Source organism: Triturus cristatus, chromosome 2_1 (genome assembly GCF_964204655.1).
Source record: "Triturus cristatus chromosome 2_1, aTriCri1.1, whole genome shotgun sequence".
In the NCBI taxonomy this organism is placed as follows: Eukaryota; Metazoa; Chordata; class Amphibia; order Caudata; family Salamandridae; genus Triturus; species Triturus cristatus.
The window spans coordinates 83,672,387-83,695,305 of NC_140581.1; the positions used below are offsets into that span (position 1 = coordinate 83,672,387).

The 22,919-nt window shown below is 46.7% G+C and overlaps 1 protein-coding gene across 2 annotated transcripts in view; it reads right to left on the reverse strand.

Moving 5' to 3' along the window:
• Positions 1-22,919, reverse strand: part of LOC146863792 (receptor-type tyrosine-protein phosphatase kappa-like) — a 1,244,093-nt gene that overhangs the window by 961,828 nt on the left and 259,346 nt on the right. For both annotated transcript variants that reach the window (XM_085628087.1, XM_085628078.1), the window contains exon 5: positions 5,266-5,454. In XM_085628087.1, the coding sequence (XP_085484213.1) occupies positions 5,266-5,454 (189 nt within the window). The remainder of the gene's footprint in view (positions 1-5,265; positions 5,455-22,919) is intronic.

The following is a 22,919-nucleotide window of genomic DNA, read 5'->3' on the forward strand; positions in this document are numbered from 1 at the left end:
TTCTCTCCCTCACAGATGAACTCACAGCTGCCAAGATCAAATTCAGCAACAGGATAAAGGCAGTCGCCACCTAGATGAAGGACAGCTGCCTCAAGCTTAACTCAGGGAAGACCGATGTCCTCATCCTGGGATCCTCCCCCACCACCTGGGATGACTCTCGGTGGCCCGCAGTGCTCGGAAACCCCTTTCACACCCATGGACCACGCACAAAACCTCGGCATCATCCTAGACTCCTCGCTCTCAATGAACAGGTTACAGGTGAAAACGTTGACACAATTTTCAATTTTTCCTATATTCAACTGTTAGTTTCTATAAAGAAACCTTGAAGGATCTACACAAATGACCCCTTGCTGAATTCAGAATGTTGTCTACTTGTTTTAAATGTATAGCTTTCCAGGATCCATTATTGCTTTCATACCCATTTCTACCATTAACTGGAAGGAGGTTGAAAGCACAAAAATCGCAAAAATAGGCTATGTCTCAGAAAAGTGCCAAAACTGTGTAAAAAAGTTTGGTTTTCAGAAGTCTGCTTGTCCCTGAAAGATGGGAAAATTGTGATTTCAGCACCACAATCCCTATGTTGATACCATTTGCAGGGAAAAAAAGACGCTTTCAACTGTAGCCCTTTTTTCCAATTTTCCCCAAAACAAAATTTAGTGTATTTTGGCTAATTTCTGGGTCCCCTTCAGGGCAATCCACAAACCCTGGGTACCTTTAGAATCCCCATGATGTTGGAAGAAAAGGACGCAAATTTGGCGTGGATATCTTATGTGGTCAAAAGGTTACAGGGGCCTAAGCGCGAACTACCCCAAACAGCCAAAAAAGGGCTTAGCACAGGGGCGGGAAAGGCCTAGCAGCGAAGGGGTTAATGGAGAAGAGAGGGTCAGGGGAAAGGAGAGGGGGGAAATAGCCCCCGCCATATAACGCTTACAACATGGAGAGTACAATCAAACAAGCTTTAAAAAATGCAATGATGGCAATTAAACATTTTCACGAGTACATGTTTAGAAAAAAGAGGGGATCAGGAAGAGAGAGACATTATAGGACAAATAATGCATAACAAGTAAGCGGGTACTTAGCCGGCCGTCTTCGTCAGTGGGTGCCGAGGTGGCAGGTTACAGTCTTCTTATGTATGCAGGGAGGTCTTTCAGCCACAGTTCAGGACACACCTTGGATGAAGAGAGCTTTAGAAGACAGGATGATTGTCCCCTGTTTCTTTCCTGCGTGACGGCAGCCACTGCCTGTAGAGCCTATATTCCGTCTCCCATGAAGTGGATGGGTCGATCTGGGTCTTGTCCCCCACTCTGGGACTGGCCTTAGTTGAGTCGGGCCCGCCAAGGGCATCGGAGAGTTTGTGATCAATTGGCGAGCATGCTCATGGCCTAAGAAACAGACGATGAATGGACACTGTTGCATATTTTTTCCTGTGTTGGGTGATCTGATGCGATGGGCTCTCTGCATCTCCAATGGGGGTTGAAAGTGAGACGTGTGAGTTTTGGAAGGGCTTCTCTGAGAAGGGATTTGGCGTCCGTTCCTTCTATCTTTTCTGGAAAGCCAAAAAAGCAAACATTGTCCCGATGGCTTCTGTCTTCCAGGTCTACCACTTTGCTTCTGAGGAAGAGAAGTTCTTGGTCTCGGTCCAGAATAGTATCGAGGTGGCTCTCTACTTCCACCACCCGCGCAGTGAGGTCATCCATCTGGCTCTGGAATCCAGCAATGTCTGTGCGAATGGGTTTAGTCTCGGTCGTGAGAGCAGATATGGATGTCTCCATGCCCTCCTATTGTCACCCCATAGCAGAGATTTCCTGGAGTATCCGCACCATGGTGGTGTCCAGTGAGGTTGCCATCATAGGGTTAGGTGGTTTCTTAGTCGAGGAGGTGACACCACATGTATCTGAGATGGGGCAGCCCTGGTTTAGACCTTCTGTAAAGAGGAGTTGTCTTGCGGGTTTCCCAGTCGTTGTGCCAGAAGGCATCCCAGGTTCTTCTGTGTCGATCCTCTGGTATGTAAGTGCTTTGCTCAGCTGGTGTCTTCAATGCTGTAGCCAGTGAGCGTAGGTGCATGTGGAACAAGCAAAGGAGAGAGCGTTGATGTAGTGAAATCTCTTCAGCCCTTATATGTGGCTGCACCTGGCAGTGGTCGGGCTGGGTGAAGGGGGCAAGCAGCTGTGTCAAAGATGGCTGAAGTATATACCGCTGGTGCAGGAAGATTAAGGAGAGACCTCCTTCTCAAGGATTCTGGATAGCCTGTATTTTGCCCAAGGAATGCGTATGGCAGGGCTCAAGAGTGCCTCAGAATAGAAGGTAGAGGTAGGGCATATGGCAGGAAGTACTGCTGAAAGGCAGCTGGTTGCAGCTTCTGGAGGGGCCCGTGACTATACCTCTATGTAGCTTTTTGTGCTTCCTGGTCCCCCATGAGGCTATTTTCTATGCCGTATATGATTGCCGTTGAAGATCATTCCACCTGCGGGAGCGGCATTCGAGATGGCCGTGTGGGAGACAATAGCAGTGTAGGTGGGCCTCTGAAAGTATGAGGTAGTCCGTAGGTGGTCGGTCCTTCTCAGGTGTTTCCGTCCAAAGTAAGTCCCTGCAAGAGTGTCCCTGCTGAGCCCACATGTAGAAGGGGTTGCTCACTCACTCTCTACCGGTGTATAGACATCGTGGCACCAGAGAAGGGGAAGCAATGTCCATTGTGTTGAGACCCTCCAACCAGCGACAGGCGCTTTATAGCAGGGATCGTCGTCGGCCGTCAATCGTAGCAGCCATCCTGGGGTCGATGATAATGCTGTATAAGCACGCGATTACCAGATGCAGTGGGGCAGGGCAGGGCAGGCTTCTGCCAGTCAGATGAGCCTCCTCTAGTGGTTTCGCCTGGCAACACTGGGTCACTACCGTATTCGCCGCTGTGGCATCATGTTGTAGCCAGATGGATGGGAGTCACCGTGGGCGTATCATATCATGGAGCCCTGCTAGTACTATAGGCTCTGCTATCAAGGAGGAAGAGAGAGCGGGGCCTACCTAGGATGACAAGAGGCCTTCACCGACTCCAGTGTGATGTGAGGAGGGGGAGCGCCAATATACGGCAATGCGTAGCCCTCCAGGGCGGGTGGGCCGCTTCCCGCTCACCAGTGCAGACGACCGTTGACCGCAATTCTTATGTGACAGCACAGGCCCAGTCTGTCTCGTCTGAGTTGAGACTCAGACTGGGGCACCGCGCTTTGCTATGCTGACCTTAGAAGAAGTTAGGCTCCGCTCTGGAGTCATGGTCGGTCGCAGCCCAGCAGGGAGCCTGAGTTCATCAAACAGGCTCCTCAAACCTGGCGGTAGCACAGGTCCAGTCCGTCCTAACTGAAGTAGGGTCTGGACCAGGACACCCCGCGTCACTGTGCTGCCTGAAGAAGTGAGACTCCGCTTCAAAGTTGTTGGGGAGCCTGAATTAATTGTGCATGTCTCTCATAGATTCTCCTCATTGGCTCCATGCACATGTTGTAGGCCGCAATTTTCAGCTCATTATCAGGCCTCACTCAGCTCCCTCTGGGAAGATTTGCGTGGGATCGTTATTTGGAGGTCGCAAGCATTTGGTTCCCGGGAAGCTCTCTCGCTGCGATCCGGGGCTCCTCAAGGCACGGAGCTCCGAGATTAAGCAGCCTAGGCTGCATATTCTTGACCCCACTCATGAAACTTTAGTTCACCACTAGGCACTTACTGCCCCTCAAACTCACTCCTGCATGTTCTTTTTTGCCCCTGATTTCTCCCTTTCTCACTCTTTTTCTGTCTCTTATATTCCTCATTCTTTCCCCCTTTTGTGCTTTTCTCTCTCTTGTTTTGGGTCAAAGTCTGATTAGGACAAATGAGTGCCGGTTCGCAGAAATAAGTGCTGGTAAGTGCTGGTGGGCCGCACCTGCAACCACCTAATCAAATTAAGCACTCCATCCCTGTAAACATCCTTTTACTACTGTCCAATGTTCACCTGTGAAACAATGATAATGTTCTCTTATAAACATCTTTACCAAAGGTTGGTTGGCCCCCTCCAGCTGTCTTTCAATCCTTCCAACTTGGTTTCCATATTTTGTGTCGACCGGGATTAAAAATGCACCATTTGCTGCGTAAGGTTCCTCAACCTTATCCGGTAAACATATCATCAGTCTGATTTAATAATATTTCAGATTCACATTATTTTCGAAGCAATTATCTGGGTGAACCTCTAAGTCACCCTATAAAACTGTCTTAAAATTCCATTCGTTTTCAGCTTCCCCGCACCCAAAAGACACCTCCGATCAGCCGGCCTCTCTCTGGCCACCGTTCCACCCATCTACGAGACCGGAAGGGCAGGAAAATTCTTCACCTACATCACAGCCAAGGCCCGGAACGCCCTCCCCCTCCCCCTCCAGCAAGCCCCCACACTGCCCCAGTTCAGGAAGGACCTCAAGACCTGGCTCTTCGGATGACCCCAGCACTCAACAGATCTGACCCCCTCCCCCTCTCCCCCAGCGCCTTGAGACCCTTGCGGGTGAGTAGTTGCGCTTCACCAACCCTGATTGAACACATCTAAATGCATTATTTATCTCACACTTTTAATCAAAAATTCCTCAGAGAGGAATAACACTGTAATCTAAAATACAGAGGAAAATGCATTTAGCATTTTAAAGTTTCGCATAATTGAAGCATTGTTTACAACTGAAGGCCTGTAGAGAACCCCCTGCCCAGGGGCACCCCATGGCCAGAATGTTTCCTTCATGCTGGCATCATTAGGGGCCGTACTGCCCAAGTCAATGCTCCGGGCTGCACCCTGGAATCACCCACCTGAAAACACAAGAGTCCATCCTCCCCTGCTGTACTTAAGAGAGATCCTACACTCACCTCTGCAGAGCCCACATTCAAGGCTAGTTTTACTACTGTTTGGCGTATTTACTCCACCATTTCAGTATCTCTGGAGAAAAGTCGATTCTGGCTATTCTCATTGTAAGGTGCCCGTATATGTAAAGAACGTCTATAAATAAATACAATAAAAGTGGCATCAGTTAGAGGGTACATTTCCATTGTGCACATTTGTGATGCAAGTTCCACCAGCAGAGAGGCGCATTGGTGAATTTATATCCTTAAGGTGGGAGCTGGCACTCTGGCGGAGATGCTAGGCGGACACAAACCTCCTGAACCTGTGGGTTTGACCCTCCAGCCTCTGGGGCGGTTTCACCTCCCCTACAAAGACAAGGCAACGGCCTAAAGCAGACTCTACATGACAGCGTGAAGGTAGGTCACACTCACGGATGCAGGCGGCTGTCACATCCCAAGCGCTCCATGTGCTCGCATCCAGTTGTCTGCACACCATTGTGTAGCTCGAAGGCTGATACCCCGGAGGGCAGGTGACTCCTACACTCTCTCCTGGGTCATACCACTCTTTGCGTGGGGTGAGGGTGAGAGCTGGACTTCTGCCGCTCGGATACTCGCACAGTCCTGAAAAAAGAAGTCAATTTAATATCACTTAAGGATCGTTAACCAACCACATGTATCTAAAAGGTTCTTCACGAGCATTTTACAGCTGAAATATGCAGAGATGGGGGAACAGAACAGGACATCAGACAGCAGGACATTCAAACAGTGTCATTTACAAAGAACACAAAACAATTCGCTACCAAGCATCCCAAACAGCATACACACTTCTGAGATCAACACACTCGACAACACCAATCTATAATGTTTTTCGTTGTATTTGTCCATTGTTGGTACCAAGGGCTGTGTGACCCTAATCTCTCCTTTGGTACCCCTACAATGGTGATGCTGCAGTCAGCTCCTAGAGTCACTGTTCAGTACTCAGGTACGTGTGGCAGCCCTGAGGCTGGTGCACAGGTGAGAAGTGACAGTGAATTGTGCACCTTGTGTATGTGTCTCCTTCGGATCTCTGCAGCCTCGGAGACCCTACTCACACCAGGCGACAAAGGGGGGTGCGGTACAAAAAGCTTCAGGCCTCGCGACTGGAGCCATGGCTCAGAGGCTTTGAGCCTTCAGTCCATCAGATCTGCTCCAGGCCGGGTCTCTCTTCCAAAGCATCCTCATCATTCAGACCTCAAGTCATTCTAGCATCAGGTGTGCCCCAGCTCTAGCCTGAACATCCACACGGTCAATAACAGACCGGAAACACAACAGTGCTTGGACATTGAATCTTTCAATGTAAGGGAGTGCTCGAGGGATAGTTGGAGTATTGTGGGCTTTCCCACTTTGTTTTTGAAAAATAAAAAATATCAAAGGTTGGTAGACGCCTGTCTTATCTGACGATGGATGCACATCTGAGCTTTAGTACAAAGAAAGCAACCGCTGTGGCTGTGCTAATTTGCCATCCCCAGGGACACCACTCCCTTCACTAAACTCTAGATCAGTCCCTAGGTATGCTGCCTTAACTTCTACACCGACTGACTGCATGAATGAATGAATGATTGATTGCATTCATAAGTGGGAGAAGCCTTAGCAATGATCTCTTAGCACATTCAACTTATACTCGTGGTAAAGAAATTGAGATGGATCCAACCAAATCAAGACCTGCTCACCCACAGAGTAAGGCTCTCCTGTACACCTGAAGAGGTGAGGGCCAAGACGGGAAGGGATAACAGGGGACTGATCTCTAGCTTAAGCCTCATGAGCACAAGGCCTAACTTTCTCATTTACCATTTGTTTCTTACTCAGCTTCTCTCTGAAACAACTCCCATGACTACATCTATCTCTATGTGCATGAGATAAAGCGCCAACACTATGGGGGAAATTGGTAGAAAGAGCTGGGAGAGGCATGCTCTTATTTGAGGTCAGGAGTGCTATGGGCAGTGTCCCTTAAGGGCCTAGACTGTCCTCTCTGCACTTATTGATGAACTAATAGGGACTCCTGCAAGGCAGTCTTAGATTCTCTGGGTGCGTGGCTCATTCACAAAGGTAAACATACACTTTTGTAATTTGTAATTTTGTAGTTTTATGACCCAGAAGCACCACCTGATAATTCTAAGGTGTAATCCCTGTTTTTATTGCTTTTAGCTTTAAACCTGAACTTTCGTGTTAGATTTTTTGCGGGAGGCAAGTCTTTATGAGTGCCTAAAACAATGTGGAGCTAACCGGTCCCAGGGGGTGGCCCAGGCTCCCCCGATGTTTCTACTTATATCTTACAGCACAACTCCTCTATTCCCTACACTGGATCCACGACCCTGACAGAAAGCCTTGGGTCCAAGTGAAACAGGCTTTCTCTCCCTTTCCCCATCTGGGGCTGGTGGGGCTCCCGACGTCATTCAAAGCAAAATTCCCCCCACTATTGCCTTTGACATCATTGCTCCTAACTTACTGGGGTGAGGTACGACAGAGCCAAACATTCCCTTTTAGACTCACTCCCTTGACGCATAAAGCTAACTTTCACCCCGGGCGTGCCCCACCCTGCCTCCTTTTGCTGGGCGACTTTTCCAACGATGTTGACTTACAGCCAAGAGATGACTTAGTTTATGCTAACTCGACACATTAGTTTATGCTAACTCGACACAACAGCTTTAGATTGAGTCAGGAACTTCATTGGAACTTCATTGGGAAGGCAGGCCTCCTGGCCATCTGGCTCTCTAGCACAGTGATATATCCATGGAGCCCCTCTCTTCCCAATAACCCGTGCTGTAAAGGCATATTGTGGCTCTACTGATACCTCTTACAGTTAACTCCTTCCAAAAATAAGCTTATGTATTGCAATGGGAAAGGGAACTGGCTACAGAGCTATCCAATGATACCTTGGGGGCCATTTGGTAAAGAGCAGCTACATCTTTGATTTGTATCCGTTATAAGGAAAATGCATATAAAATATTGACTCACTGATATATTACATCCGTCAGGCTCGCCAAGATGTTCGGAAGGTTCAGATTTGTGCTGGAAAGGGTGTGGGGAGACGGCAACGTTTACACATACATGGTGGTCTTGCCCAGTGATCGAGACATTCTGGGTGGAGATTCAGAGCACAGTGCAGACCATTACTGTAGGAAAGTAGGATCTGCTTCTTATGGTTACCCCCACTTTTTGCAGATGTCTCACTGTTGTTGGACTAGTCTGACTGGGATCCTGCTATCCAGGACCCCAGTCTATCTGCTTTCTCCCTTAAATTGCTATGTATGTACTTTAGGTACACTCCAGATTGGATACTGAGGTACACTTATATGTCCGTAATATATGGTACACCATTGCCCCAGGGCATAGGTACCCCAGAGGCCTCCCATGGGCTGAAGCAAGTATTATGCCACGCGTGAGAGGCCATTCAAAAGGACAAAACAGGTCTGCTACAGCAGCCTGTGTAAGCTGGTACTTGCACCACTTACTTAGATATAGGTTCACTATATCTATCTATATCACTAAACTTAAAAACCTATCAGGCTCCCCTATGGCAGGCCTTATCAATCCCGAATTTCATTATAGAGTGTGTCACCATGGCACTCAAGAACACCTTCTTCAAGTTTAAAACCCAGGTATAAGAGGTGTGGCCTGTAGTCAGACAAGATGGCTGCACTTTAGGAGAACTCCATGGCATTAACTGATCTAAGCCCGACCATCCGCACCAATATCCATCCTCAACTGTAATTAGAGGCACACACCGCCTCTCCTGGCTGGTATTGTGGTAAGGGCTCCGGGTTTTGAAATTTGCCCAAATAGCTTTTGTTTGGGCAATCCGAGAGTCGGCTGCCCGCACCTTGCCTAGGCCGCATTGAGAAAGAAGCGCCGACCAGACTGCGTTGCAAGTAAACATTGGCTTGCATCTGCTATGATTGATTGATTGAAGTGTCACACCAACTGCAACACGAGAAACTGTGTATGTCTGATCACATATTCCTACGACCTCCACTATGTGAAGATGACGACGAGGGCTGTCAAGATAAGGTTCATGAAACACCGGCACACTATCCGGTGTGGATGTAACACTACTAAGATGTGCAACTATTTCTGCGACCTCAGACATTCACCTGATGATCTGACAAGGACCGTTCTAGGAGCACACCAAGTCGCTTCAAGAGGGAACAGCGCTATAAGAACACACTATATGATGGCCCCCTCTACTTTTCACTCAGGAAGCTCATCTCTCCTTTTGACTTACTAACTTGACATGAGCTTCTATGTGGGCGTTAATACCCATCTTGCCACAATTGGACAAGGCGAGCTGCCGTATTCTGGACCACCTGGAGCCTATCCAGAACTCCCCAGTGGAGACAGTTTGCTAGCATTTCCAAGACATCGTTTCTAATGAGATATCAGCCGATATATGCTGTCTTTTCATTTTACTTATTTTTCTTCTACTATTTGTACTCTCAGGTTGGATATGATCCTTCTCGTTATAGGGACTGTCGCCCTCAAGGGAAATCTCTTCTACCGGGAATTTTTCCAGAGAATCTACTAAATGTATTTTTTCATAGTCCAGCCAGTACGTATTATTATTTGTCACAGGGGCGTAACAAACACCCCCGCAGCCCCCGCGGTGCGGGGGGGCCCCCAGGTGAAGGGGGCCCCCTCAGCTCTTCGGTAAAGAGCTGGGAGAGAAAGGCTTGCTGTAGAAAGCAGGTGCAGTCTGCAGCCCTCCTCGCGCTGACCCAGGGCAGGACTGAAGAGAAACAAAGTAACAAGTTACATTGTTTCTCTTCAGCCATAGCCGGGCCGGAAAAGGGATGGGGGTGGGGGCCCCAGAGAGAGCACTCCCCACTGGCACAGACTCTGAGAAGGGAGGAGGAAGCACAGAGCTGACAGGGGCAGGAGAAGGACTGCAGCTCCAGGAACAGTACTCTGCTGGGAGCATTGGAAGGTAAGCAAGCACTGGAAATGCAATTGGCTTCGTAGTCTCCCTGGATGGCACGGAGTGTTTCCTCGGTGGCCTGCAGTGTCCCCGATGCTGATAGTGAACATGGAAACGTTCCCAGATCTCCACAGAAGAGATAAAAAAAAATGGCTCAAGAATGTTTGAAAATGGATGTACGTGTACAAAATGACAGAGAGTAATTTTTTTAATAGTTCAATATAGCGCAAGCTCGTCCCCAAGGTATTGGAGCGCTTTACACGAGCACCAGTTACATTACACAAGACCACACTTATTTTTAAGCACGGGGATATTAACAACTGCTACCTACCTTTCCCTCCTGAGGCGGAAGCTGGGAGGTCTCTCTGCTATTCTTTGGCATTTTTAACCTAGCGTGTTTGACTTTCATGCTTGTCATTTTAATTTTTGTCTTGTGCAGCTTGTGCTTGCGCTTGTGTTATAAGCGTGCCTGAGCCTAGCGCTGCCTGCCTTAGACTTCCCAGCGCTTGTATGCGCTTTGCCCTGCTCCCTCTCCCTTGCCTGGGACTGTGAGACCGCCCTCGGCTGAGTGTTGACGCCGAGGGCTGGGATCTCATTTTGGCCGCCATCTTGGGGGTAGGACTCTCCGCCCTCGCGCTCTAGTAGCGCTATAAAAAGCTCACCCCTCCCTCCGCGCAGCGGACGCGGACTGCGGACGCGCCGGACCTGCGCCGGAGTCGTGCCAGAGTCCTGCCCGTCTGCGTCCCGGAGGCGTTCGGCGTGGCAGGTACTTCTGGCCATTATGCTTTCCTACTCCGCTCAGGAACTCTACTCTTTGCGTGACGGGGATGCGTCCTGTCACTCAGTCTTTCCTGGCCGATATAGGGGTAAACATAAGTGCCTTGTCTGTAAATGGCATCCTACTCGCAATCTCCCTTCCCCCCGCTCTATTAAGGATTGTAGCATTAAACATCTTTGTCTACTCCTTAATACGAGGTCGTTGCACCGACACACTCAAGAGATATATGATCTCCTTTCGACGACCAGTCCTACCTATCTGATGCTCACTGAGACATGGCTCAATGAATCCTCCCACCCGGACATCGCGGTAGCCATTCCCTCTGACTATATCATCCATCGACAAGATAGAGACAAGGGTAGGGGGGGAGGAGTTGCCCTGGTTGTGAAAAAATCTTTTCCGTGCACGGTCACGCACACAAATACCATCGTAGGGGCTGACTCTCTTGCCTTTACCATCTCCCTATCGCCTCAGCAAGCGCTGAAGGGTCTTGTTGTTTACAGACCTCCGGGCCCGGTGGGATCCTTTCTTGATGATCTCCAGCAGGTTATGTCGGTCCTTGTTCTAAGATCGGAGCGGTGTATATTGGCTGGAGATTTTAACTTCCATATGGATGATCACCAAGACCAGGATGCTATCAAGCTGCTTGATATTACATCTACTCTGGGCCTTTCCCCCTATATCTTTGGCCCGACCCATGATAAAGGCCACACACTTGACCAGGTTTTTTCCACCTCACCTATTATGGCTGTAACACTTCTGCCAGTCTTATGGTCTGATCATTGTCTTGTTCATTTTGAAATATCATCTACTACGAATTCTACGGCCAGTGCCACGAGACAGCAGGGTAGCAGCTATAGGGCACTCCATCGGGTGACTCCGGATCTGCTAGCGCAGGCTCTTTTGGATCACCCCATGTCTTATACGGGTGACCTGGAGAAAGACCTGGAGAGCCTGCAATCCTGGCTCCTTGCTAGATTAAATGAGCTCGCCCCATTACAGCCAGCCAGGTCTGCCGCCCAACGGGTCTCGGCCCCTTGGTTTACGGAGGAATTGGCCCATCACCGTAGGCAATGCAAAGTCGCTGAGCGGGCTTGGAGAGCCCAGTACGAACCTGAGGCCAAACAACTTTATAAAACCATGATGAAATCATATCATGATTTAATACTTCAGGGCAAGAAATGCTATTTTGCCAAAAGGATTGAAGACGCGGCAAACTCCTGTAAGGAGATTTTCTCAATTGTGCGAGAATTCACCAGCCCGCGGTCAATCTCAGCTCAGGACGCTCCGGTGGAGACCTGGGCCAACACCATTGCTAATTTTTTTACCATCAAAATTAGGCAAATTCAGGATTCCTTTCCTTTGAGACCTATAGATGACCCGTCAACTCTGCCGATTGAGACAACTCTCCTGTCGTCTCCAGGCCCAGTTCTGCTAGACTTCCCGCCCCTTTCGGCTGCCGCATCCTTAGCCTTGATGAGGAACCTTAAATCGGGCTCACCGCTAGATCCCTGTCCAGCAAAATTCTTAGCGAGAATGGCAGATGCCGTTAACCCCATAGCTAATCCCATTCTTAACCTTTCCCTGAGTCAGGGATTTCTGCCCCAGTCCTGGAAACAGGCCATGGTCATCCCTCTTATCAAAAAGCCTAATCTTGACCCAGAAGTGCCCTCCAACTATAGGCCAATCTCGCTCCTTCCAGCACTTACCAAGATCCTGGAGAAACACGTTCATAGCGTGCTTTCTAACTTCCTGGAGTCAAACGAGTTACTCCATGAATCCCAATCGGGCTTTCGCTCCAACTTAAGCACCGAGACGGCGCTCCTGGAAGTTTCTGAGATCGTGAAGGAGGTGCTGGATACCGGAGGCAGGGTGATGTTAGTTATGCTAGACCTGTCGGCGGCGTTTGACACCGTCCCCCATGAGGATCTCCTCACTAGACTACATGACATCGGTCTGGGGGGGACGGTGCTCAACTGGTTTCGTTCCTTTCTAGCCAACCGCCGGCAGATGGTCTGGGTCCCACCTGGATCTGCCGAAATGCCGCTATTGGGAGTCGGAGTGCCTCAGGGCTTTGTATTGAGCCCCACTCTATTTAACATCCTTATGACCCCTCTGGCGACATTGGCAGAGTCCTATGGGGCCCGGATCGTCTCTTATGCTGACGACACCCAGCTTCTGTTCACCTGCCGTAAGAGCGAAGAGTTCGATGGAGAAAGGATCCGTGAGTGCCTTGGGGCTGTTTTTAATTGATTCCAACTCAACAGCCTCAAGTGCAACTCGGATAAATCCGAAATACTATTCTTTGGATGCCCATCGGAACCAGATTGGCATGGGTGGTGGCCTGCTGACATGTTCCCTCCAACTCAGTCATCTAAGTGGGCTAAGAACCTGGGAGTAAAAATTGACAATGAGCTTTCGCTCAAATCCCAGGTTTCTACTCTTACGGGAACATGTTTCGGGATCCTCAGAATGTTGCGTAAGTTCTTTCCCCTTCTATCTGAGGAACATCGGAGGATAACTGTCCAGGCACTTATAGGATCCAGATTGGACTATTCAAATGTTCTATATCTGGGTCTGCCAGAATATCTCCTTCAGCGTTTGCAGGTGACCCAGAACGCTGCTGCTCGAGCGATCTTTGGTCTGCATCGTCGCACTAGTGCCTCTAACCTTCTTCTATCCCTCCATTGGCTTCCTGTACGGAAGAGGATACTGTTCAAGGCCATGACCCTAGCCCATAAGGCCCTGCATGGTAATGGTGCAAAATATCTCCAGAAGAGGCTGGACTTCTACCGACCTACACGATCCCTCAGGTCGGAAACATTGGCTCTGGCTCGGGTACCACGTATCAAAAGGGCTCGTCTAGGCGGCCGGTCCTTTAGATTCCTTGCCCCCCAGCTATGGAACTCTCTACCGGTGTCCTTGCGGACTACCTCGAACTTGCTTGCCTTCAGGAAGGACTTAAAAACTTGGCTGTTCTCTGGTTAGTCCGCTTCCTCTTTTAGGCTCCTGTCTTTTTACTGTTATGTTTTCCAGTTCTTTCTTTAGGTCTGGAGCACAAAGCGCCGGGACACTCCTGTGGAGTAGCCGTACGCTATAAAAGTCCCATTTTAACATAACATAACATAACATAACAAGTGATTTGTTCAGAATCACAGGATGTTGAGCCAACTGTGGTAAATAAAATTCCTTTACCTGGACTTAATTTGATACAGAATCATAATAAAATAGCTCAGTAAAATGAGAGGCAGAATCCGTGATATTGGAGGTTCGGAATGGGCTTTATTCCAATGATCGATTATAATCGGATGCTCCAAGTTCCATCACCACGGGGGTTCAGGAAGTGAAGTACATACTTTATTGACAAGAAGTAACTTTTATAGTACATACATTACAATGAAGCGAATGCAGTAGGCGTAACAATTGATAAGGAAATTGACGTTTTACCTGCGTAACCGAAAATGGGTGTAATAAGGAGTAAAAAGGAACATAATTGGTTATGATGTCACACATAGGTGGATCTATAAGATAATACTTGGCATAGATGCGCGCGCAGCAGCATGACGTGTAATTGACGTGTAACTAGGGGGTGAAGGGGACTTGACATTAGCTCTACATGTGGAGACGAAAAGTCTGGGGGGTCAAGTCAACCTAATCCCAAATCATATCTAACATCCTATGTTTAAAGAACTATGTTATCCACAAAAGAAGGACTCTCGGACAGAATCTATTCTATACTGACTGTGCGTGCGTGTACAAGCGTCTAAGTGTCTATACTGAATGCGAGGGGGTAGGAATTATTCCCTGGTAACAGGGCTATGAATTACTTGCATGAGGACAGAGGGGCCGAGCCTTTGCTCAGTAGCTGGAAGAATGTTTACTTAAGCTGCTAGACAGGAATGCATCGGCTAAGGAGTGAAGCAGATAATTCGAAGGTGAAATACAGTTCTTGGCAGAGAATAGGCTGATGTCAGGCTTCGTGAGCCGCGCAGAGAATGAGACAAAGTTCATGGTCACAGATGCAGGCTCAGACTGGAGCTTTCAGAGGCAGAAGGCAAGAGGAGTTTGATGACAGAATCAGGGCCTACTTGCCTGGACTGTAAAATGGCATAAGTGAACCATATAAAGCCGGTGGCCTTTCATATTTAGGAATGGAATATCCGGCCTATTCATGGCGGATCTGACAGAGGACATGTTGACGATGGACGCACATGTGTTTGCGTCTTCATAACTGGAACTGGAGGGAACATACATGTACTTGTGACATGCACATAGAACCGTTGGGGTCCAAGATAGGGGACATAACTGACCAGAAAAATCCATATTTCCACATTCCCTCCTTGTCCCCTACTTGCCCGTTAAGAGATATCAATCTTCATCAATCCATTGATCTGTTCATGTAGCATCATTTGTTCTTCTTTCTTCTTCCGTGACGAATGAAATCTTGATGGTGGAATACACGATGTGGTACACAGACCACAGATCGCTGGTCCACATTGTAGACATAGACAGCAACTGAATAGTATGAGAAAGCCAATACCTAGGAAGGATAAAACTCTCCATCCCCAGGCTGATATCACATTCCAAAACCAACCGGACCAAGTCCAAGTGCCTGGGTTCTGGTGTATCTGGTTTACAATCTTATGAAGGCGAGTGATGGCTTTATATACAGATGGCGAGTTTTCTGGTATGAATACGCAGCAGCTTGATCCGATGACCCTACAAGCTCCGCCCCTATCAGCCAGGATGACGTCAAGGACAAGACGATTTTGAAGCACAACAATCCGCATAGCAGACTGCTCTTCCGTTAAATTGCCTAAGGCGGAAATAGTCTCATTCACTACTGCTTCAAGGGTTCTAGTTAATCTACGTATCAGCTTACTATTAGTAACAGTACCTATATAGGGAAAGATACCTTTATTAAAATCTACATACTTGTCCCATGCCGTCTCAGTGTAATCGACAATGGGGAGATCTCTCCGCTCTCTGTTGTGTACTAAATGAATATTTCTGTAATAATCAGGAGGAGCTAGGAAAACAGGTGGCAAAAGGAATGCAATGTAGCAGGTACCATCCCAATCTAGAGGTAGACGCATATATGCAGTCTGACCACATATAAAGTAGGAGTGGCGAGAAGCTCTAAATGAAGATTTGCCTTGATCACTGAATTCTACTATAGTAGTGCATTTACTATGGCCCACATGTATGGAACCAACCTTTCTTACACACAATTCACCCTTCGCTGGGAATACTGACATGGTGGGTAAGACTAGTTCAACTTCGGATACGACATTTAGAATCATGAGATTAGGTGTAAAATTACCTAATCCATATACTTCATTTTCTAGATCAGTTCCTGTTCTTTTGGGGCGACCCTCCTTGTCAGGGTAGCAGACCTTGAGTAAAACTAGGTTCAGGTTTCCCCATACCCAATGATCTTGGTAAACTGCTGTGTCTGAGTCTATGGAATTGATTAAACTAAACCATGCTCCACAGGAGCCATTATGTGTAAATGGATGTGGAAAGAAAGGCAGGACTCCTTCATAATTTTGATAGGGAGGGAGTCGGCCACACACCCAACAATTAGTAGCATTACTAGTCTGATGGGAATGATGTAACATACTAATGAAAGTGTTATTGCGCAGCGCAAGTCTATAAGACAATTCATGCGGAGGTAAGTCACTAAAAGAATGTTCAGCAGTAACATTATAAACATGTCTAGAAATAGGGTAATATATGTGCAACAATATACTTGCAGTAATTATTAAAAGACTCAAGAAAAACAAAATTAATAACGTCACTATGCAGTGGCTACGCAGTGATTTACAATACGCCTGTCGTTTCAACTTTTTCCGGGTATTTTCTCTACTCAGGTCCAAGGGATACATGTCAGAGACAATTCAACCGCTTCACCTTGGAGAGGACTTAAACAATCAAATTGCTCGACTTGTTGGGCCTAAGCTTTAGTTTGTAGTTTTCAGAGTTATTCTGTTCAACAAAAGGAAGTTTTGAATCAGTCTGTGAGGGAGTGCAGGGCACAATGTCTATATCCGAGGATAGTCCATGAAATTTCTTGATATGACTTGAATGAATCCAGCCCTTGCGGCCCTCGATCTTCACGGCTGTCCTTGTGGTGAGCAGAACCAACTTGGGTGTCTTCCACCTGGGCTCCAGCTGAGTCTTTCGGTCGAAATTTCTCACAAATACAAAATCACCCGGAACTACGTCATGGGGTTTCACCTCAGTGTTGTCGGGAAAGGCTGCAGCTACCTGTGAACGACAAGATTGTAGTGCAGACATCAAGGAAGCCAAGTAATCTGTCAGCATATTACAGTCAATATCAGTTATTTTGCGTGGTATGGGCGTCCCCCACATATTTGGTGGTCTGCCGAAGATCACCTCATACGGGGATAGCCCTGTTCGAGAGTGTGCTACCATTCTCATGTAAAAGAGTGCAACGGGTAACGCTACTACCCAGTCGACACCTTTCTCTCTGCATATTTTGGACATTCTGATTTTCAGTATCTGGTTATGTCTTTCTACGAGACCTGCTGCCTCGGGGTGTCGGACACAGTGGAATTTCCACTGATAGCCTAACAAAAGTGAAACGTGTTTCATTAATTCGGATGAGAACGGCTGGCCGTTATCTGAGTGAACAACACGTGGTAAACCGTATCGTGGGAAGAATTCTCGAACCAACTGTTTGGCAGTAGTCGGGGCAGTGTAATCTGAAACCGGGTATGCCTCTGTCCAACGGGACAGAGCGCAGACAACTACAAGAACATATTTGAATCCTCAACATCGTTCCATCTGGATATAGTCCATCTGGAGTACTTCAAAAGGGTGATTAGGAGGATGAAATCCACCCTGTTCTACGGGAACGCTTTTTCCTGGGTTAAACTGACAACAGATCATACAGGTACGGACCTTTTGTTTGGCTGCTGCTCGTAAATGTTTATTGAACCAAATGTGTTGAATGCTGTCTAGCATAGCTTTTTCTCCTAGATGTGCTGGACTATGTATAGTGTTAATTATAACTTGGACCATTGAATCAGGAAGGAACCATACAGACTTTTCCTTCATCATCCATCCTTGGTCCGTTTGGATCCCTCCTAATTCAGTCCATTTCTTTATTTCGTCTGGTGTAGCATGTGACTGTATGTCAATTACGTCAAGAGTAGGATCTTTAACTGTCATACAATGTGTCGGTGTCGGGACTATTGTCTTTGTCATGTCGGGGGTTTGAGTTTGAGCAGTCTGTTTAGCTGTTCTGTCGGCTAGATCATTGCCTTGGGAAATGATATCAGTAACCTTCGTATGAGCCTTACATTTCATAATTGATATTGCAGTGGGTAGATGTATTGCATCTAATAAGGCATGAATGAGGGGTCCGTGCTGAATGTGGGCACCGTGGGAAGTTAAATAACCTCTCTCTCGCCACAGCACGCCGAAGTCATGTACAACTCCGAATGCATAACGTGAGTCAGTGTATATGTTGACTTTTTTATTCGTGGCTTGAATACAGGCTTGTGTCAGAGCGATGAGTTCTGCGGCTTGAGCTGACAAGGTATTTATACGATTAGTTTCAATGACTTCAGTATCTGTTGTGACTGCGTAAGCGGCTACTAACTCTCCTGTACTTGTTCTCATACATGAACCATCTACATACAAGGTCAGGTCTGGATCTGACAATGGGACATCGGTTAAGTCTTGTCTGGGTTTCGTCGTTATCGTAATAACTTCAATACAGTCATGAGCTAGTGGATCTGTTCCGATTACAGGTAAAAGTGTGGCAGGATTCAATGTGTTACAGCGTCTGATTTCTATATGTGGCTGAAACAATGTAAGTTCGTATCCTGTAAGTCGCGCTATAGTCAAGTGTTGTGTTTGCGTTCTATTCACAAGAACCTCTACTGCATGTGGTACTTGAACTGTCAATGGATGTCCTAACACTATGGCATCGCTTTGTCTGATTGCTAAAGCTGTCGCTGCTACTGATTTTAGGCATACAGGCAAAGCCTGAGCTACGGATCTAATGTACTAGAAAAATAAGCACATGGTTTGTGTGATCCTGCTTGTTCCTGTGTGAGTACTGACAAGGCAGTACCTTCGCGTTCTGTAACAAAGAGTGTAAACTGTTTTCTGTAACATGGCGTTGCTAAAACAGGTGCTTGACATAAAGCTTTCTTTAGGCTTTCAAAAGCTTGTGTGTGTTCCTGAGTCCAAGGGAGAACAGTCGGTGTGGCTGCCTCCTGTGTGGTTAACTGAATGAGTGGTTTTGCTAGAAATGCGTACTGAGGGATCCACTGCCTACAATATGAAGTGAGGCCTATGAAAGCTCGTACTTCCTTTTGTGTCTTGGGTATTGGCATGTTAGCTATTAACTGAATGCGGTCGGGTGTAAGCTGCCTTCCCTCCTTGGACAGCGAGTGTCCAAGATAAACAACTCGCTGGACACAGAATTGCAGCTTAGAAGGGGACACCTTGTGCCCCTTTTCGGCTAGAAATTGTAAAACTGTCAGTGATGCTTTTTCACATTCCGGTTCGCTTCTCGCGGTGATCAGCAGATCATCGACGTATTGAAGCAAGGCAGTGTTAACTGGCATGTGGATACTGTCAAGTTCTCGTTTCAGTGCTTGGCTATAGATGCTGGGGCTTTCTGTAAATCCTTGAGGTGCGCGTGAGAATTTAAAGCTGCGCCCATTTAAACTAAATCCGAACAAATATTGGCTTTCCGGATCTATTGGGACGCTGAAAAAGGCATTCTTGAGATCAATTACAGTAAAGAATGTTGCTTCGGAATCAATAGCTGTCAATAATGACGAGATATCTGGGACCACAGGAAATTGTGGCACAATGCATTTGTTTAACTCGCGCAGATCAATAACCAATCGATATACTGGCGGGGCCGTAGGATCTGTTCGTTTAAGAATCGGAATTATCGGTGAATTACATACATTGGAGTCTGTTTCTACAACTACTCCTTGGGCAATAAGCTCGTCAATGATTTGTAGTAAAGCCACTACAGCATCTGGTGGTAATTTGTATTGTCGCATTCGTGGTAGCACCACTCCTGCCTTTAGTGTGACTCGATATGGTGTAATATTCATGCAACCAACATCAGTAGGGCCTTGTGCCCATAGATGTGTAGGTAAAGTCTGCAGTCGGGGATCCATGTCTCTAGACACATAGTGACCTTTAAAATCACGTAAAAACAACCTTACTCCTTCCGGAGAACAACATATTATGGCTCCTAGGGCTTTCAGAGTTTTTATTCCTAACAAGTTTTCTGGACATGATTTAGTAAGCAATAAATCTGTAGTTCGGGTCAGAGGTCCTATCGTAAGTGGAAGAGGCTGTGATACTTCATTAACAATAGGTTTTCCTGAAAAACCAAGGGAAATATTCTGAGAGCCTGAGAGGGGTTCCCCTGGAACTTCACTACGTTTTATAGTTGTTCGACTTGCCCCTGTATCGAGTAAAAATTTTCTATCTTGACCTAATAATTCACTATGTACATAAGGTCCTTCTTGATCTACAGGAATCTCGATAAGGGGTAAGTCAACTTCCCTCTCTAGGCTAGTTCATGCGTAACGCTGATACTCAGGATATTCATACTGTGCAGTCTGATACATTTGTCGTGTTGTTGTCTGTGTGGCAGCAACAGGCAACGGTGGTGCAGCTGGCACAAACTGTATTGGCTGTTGTGCGGCTGGCATGGCCTGTGCATGCTGCATAGCTCCTTGTTCATTCTGATCTTGTCTGAGTGGCCGTGATCTTTCTTGTGTTTTACCTATGGCGATATTATGTTTTAAAACTGGACAATCGTGTACGTAATGACCTGGCTTTTTACAATAATTGCATGTCCCTTTTACAGGTCCCGCTGAATCGGAATGTGTCATACCCTTTTTATGTCCTTCAGCTGGAACTGTCTGGGAAACTAGCATTTTCATTTTCGTGTCTTTCATGCGTCTGTGTTCATGTTCTTGTTCCTCTCTAATTCTATTGTGATGATACTGTAACATTTGTAACATTTGTGATGGGGTGTTACCTTGCCAGGTACTCTCGAATTTTAATACTCTATTCTTTACTGGGGGCAGGGCATTTTCTACTAATTTTGTTACAAACAGATGCGGGTATGATTCGCTACTTGCTTTTATGCCACTATTTATACCAAAACATTTTTCGAATCGGGCATAGTAATCACTAGTGTCTTCATCTTGCTTCTGTTTACAGGCTGAAATTGTACCCCAATCTTCCTTTTTCGTAGTTAATAAACGTGGCAGTACCTGTACTAATAAACCTGGTAATGCTTTAGTTTTATCCCCAAGTCCTGCTCCTGCAGTTCGGGCCTTTTCTTCTGCTTCTAACACAGACCATTCTATCTTTTGATCTCCTACCTCCCACTCTTTTTCCTTGAGTTTCTCATAAATGCCAGCAGGCATCAACACCTTTAATATTGTCATAATGTCGGGATAGGTATACTCTCCCATGAGTAACATGTCTTTAATTTCTCGGTGAAAACCCGCTGGATCTTTGTCATGACTGGGTACCACTTTCTTCATTTGTAACAATTCTATTTTTGATATGGGCGTATATACAAATACGCGCCTAAACTCGTTGTCCTCGCCTTTTATTGGGTGCACTTCTCGCAAGGGATTCTGTCTATCCATGTGATACGGGGTTCTTTCCTTGACGGGCAATGAAACATGCTCTGAGCATACAAAAAGAATATACTGCTTTCTTGATTCTAGAATTTCTTTAATTAATTCAGTACCTGCACCTCTCCATTTATTCATAAGCAATTCAGTCAATATGTCAGGTAAGGGACCAGGGTCCGAATGCTGACTCCGATATAGTATAATGAGTTGTTGAATCATATAAATCCCAGCTAACCTCTGTTCATCTGAGGTGAGATTCAAAAATGTGCGTACTACTGTATCATCACTATATTTTCCGGGACTGTCCACCCAATGGACAGCTGCCCTGGCTAAATCTTGTTCATCCATAGAATCGAGAAAATGATAACCCCTTCGTTCTCGGAGTAGTTTGTCGGCGGTTTGGAACGAATGCTCGTTAGACCTTATATTAATTATAGGTATTTGGAAATTCTTATTATTATCTGGACATATCGGACGTATTGAGTCAGTATGACATCTAGTCTGATTTCTATTACAAGATCTTCCTCTACCTACATAGGCTATGGTGTCCGACTGTCCCGCGGGCAGTCCTGACCCTTCTTCCTCGCTTTGTTCGAACTCGTCTGCCTCTAATCTCTCTTCGTGTAGGCGTTCTATTTCTTTACGGATCTTTCGGCACATGGCTATTATACAATTTTGCTTATCATGTCTCCCTTCTGATATATTCTGGCTCCATCTTGTAAGAATTTGCATTGCTTCCGGGTCTACCCCCGGTCGGTCTTGATTTCTGATCACACAGTTTATGAGGAAACGTAACAGTTCCCCCTGTATCTCTACTTTCTGGTATTCCATAGCTCTGTTAATACATTCTGGATCTCGCCCTGTTTGGACAAAATGATATATTTTATCTAGATGCGCAGTCATTCCTGGTAACTTCCCTAAATACACTGCGGCTCGTCTGATACGCAATGATGCCAGGGTCATTTCGTCCTCTTTACCGGGCACCGGGTCATATCTACAATCTATAAGAAGTTCCTTAAGCGCACGGGTATTTACGAGTTTGGGTGTACGTGAATGCGCTGACTCTTGAAAAGTAAGTTTATTTATTCTAGGTGGCGTAGAAAAAATATTGGTAGCACCTCCCGTGGCCCCATCTGGGGCGTCGGGTGTGAAAGGATTCGTCGAACGTGACACAGCAACTATAGGTGTGGACACAGCTATAGAAGTAGCTGTAGGAACAGATGCAGAAACAGATGTGCTTGCCGGAACTTGTGACTCGATTTGTTGCTGTAGGGATACGGGTGCTGGATCTTGGCGTGGGACCTCCCTGGTATGTGGTCTATGTGGGGCGGAATTAGCATACTCGGGAGCTACATCATCTAAATATGAGGAAAGAAAAACATCTTCTGCGGTTCTAGGATGCCCCTTAGGATGTACCTTAATTGGGAATAATGGGGGTGGCAAGTCTTTCGGTATCTCTGGAGTAGCCTTAGGTAATCCTTCGGCTAGAAGGGGATACATACCATTCATAAGGGCATTTCTTTGTCTATCTACTTGTTCTGATTTCACTCGGATACCTTCCTCAATTAATAGATTTTCTCGAACTTTGTTTGAACTTTCTTTACTCTTCTCTTCCTGTCTACGTGCTTTTTCCGTACGTCTATGAGATTCTTTACGCCATAACTCAACGGCGTCTTTCTGTGACTGTCTGACTTTC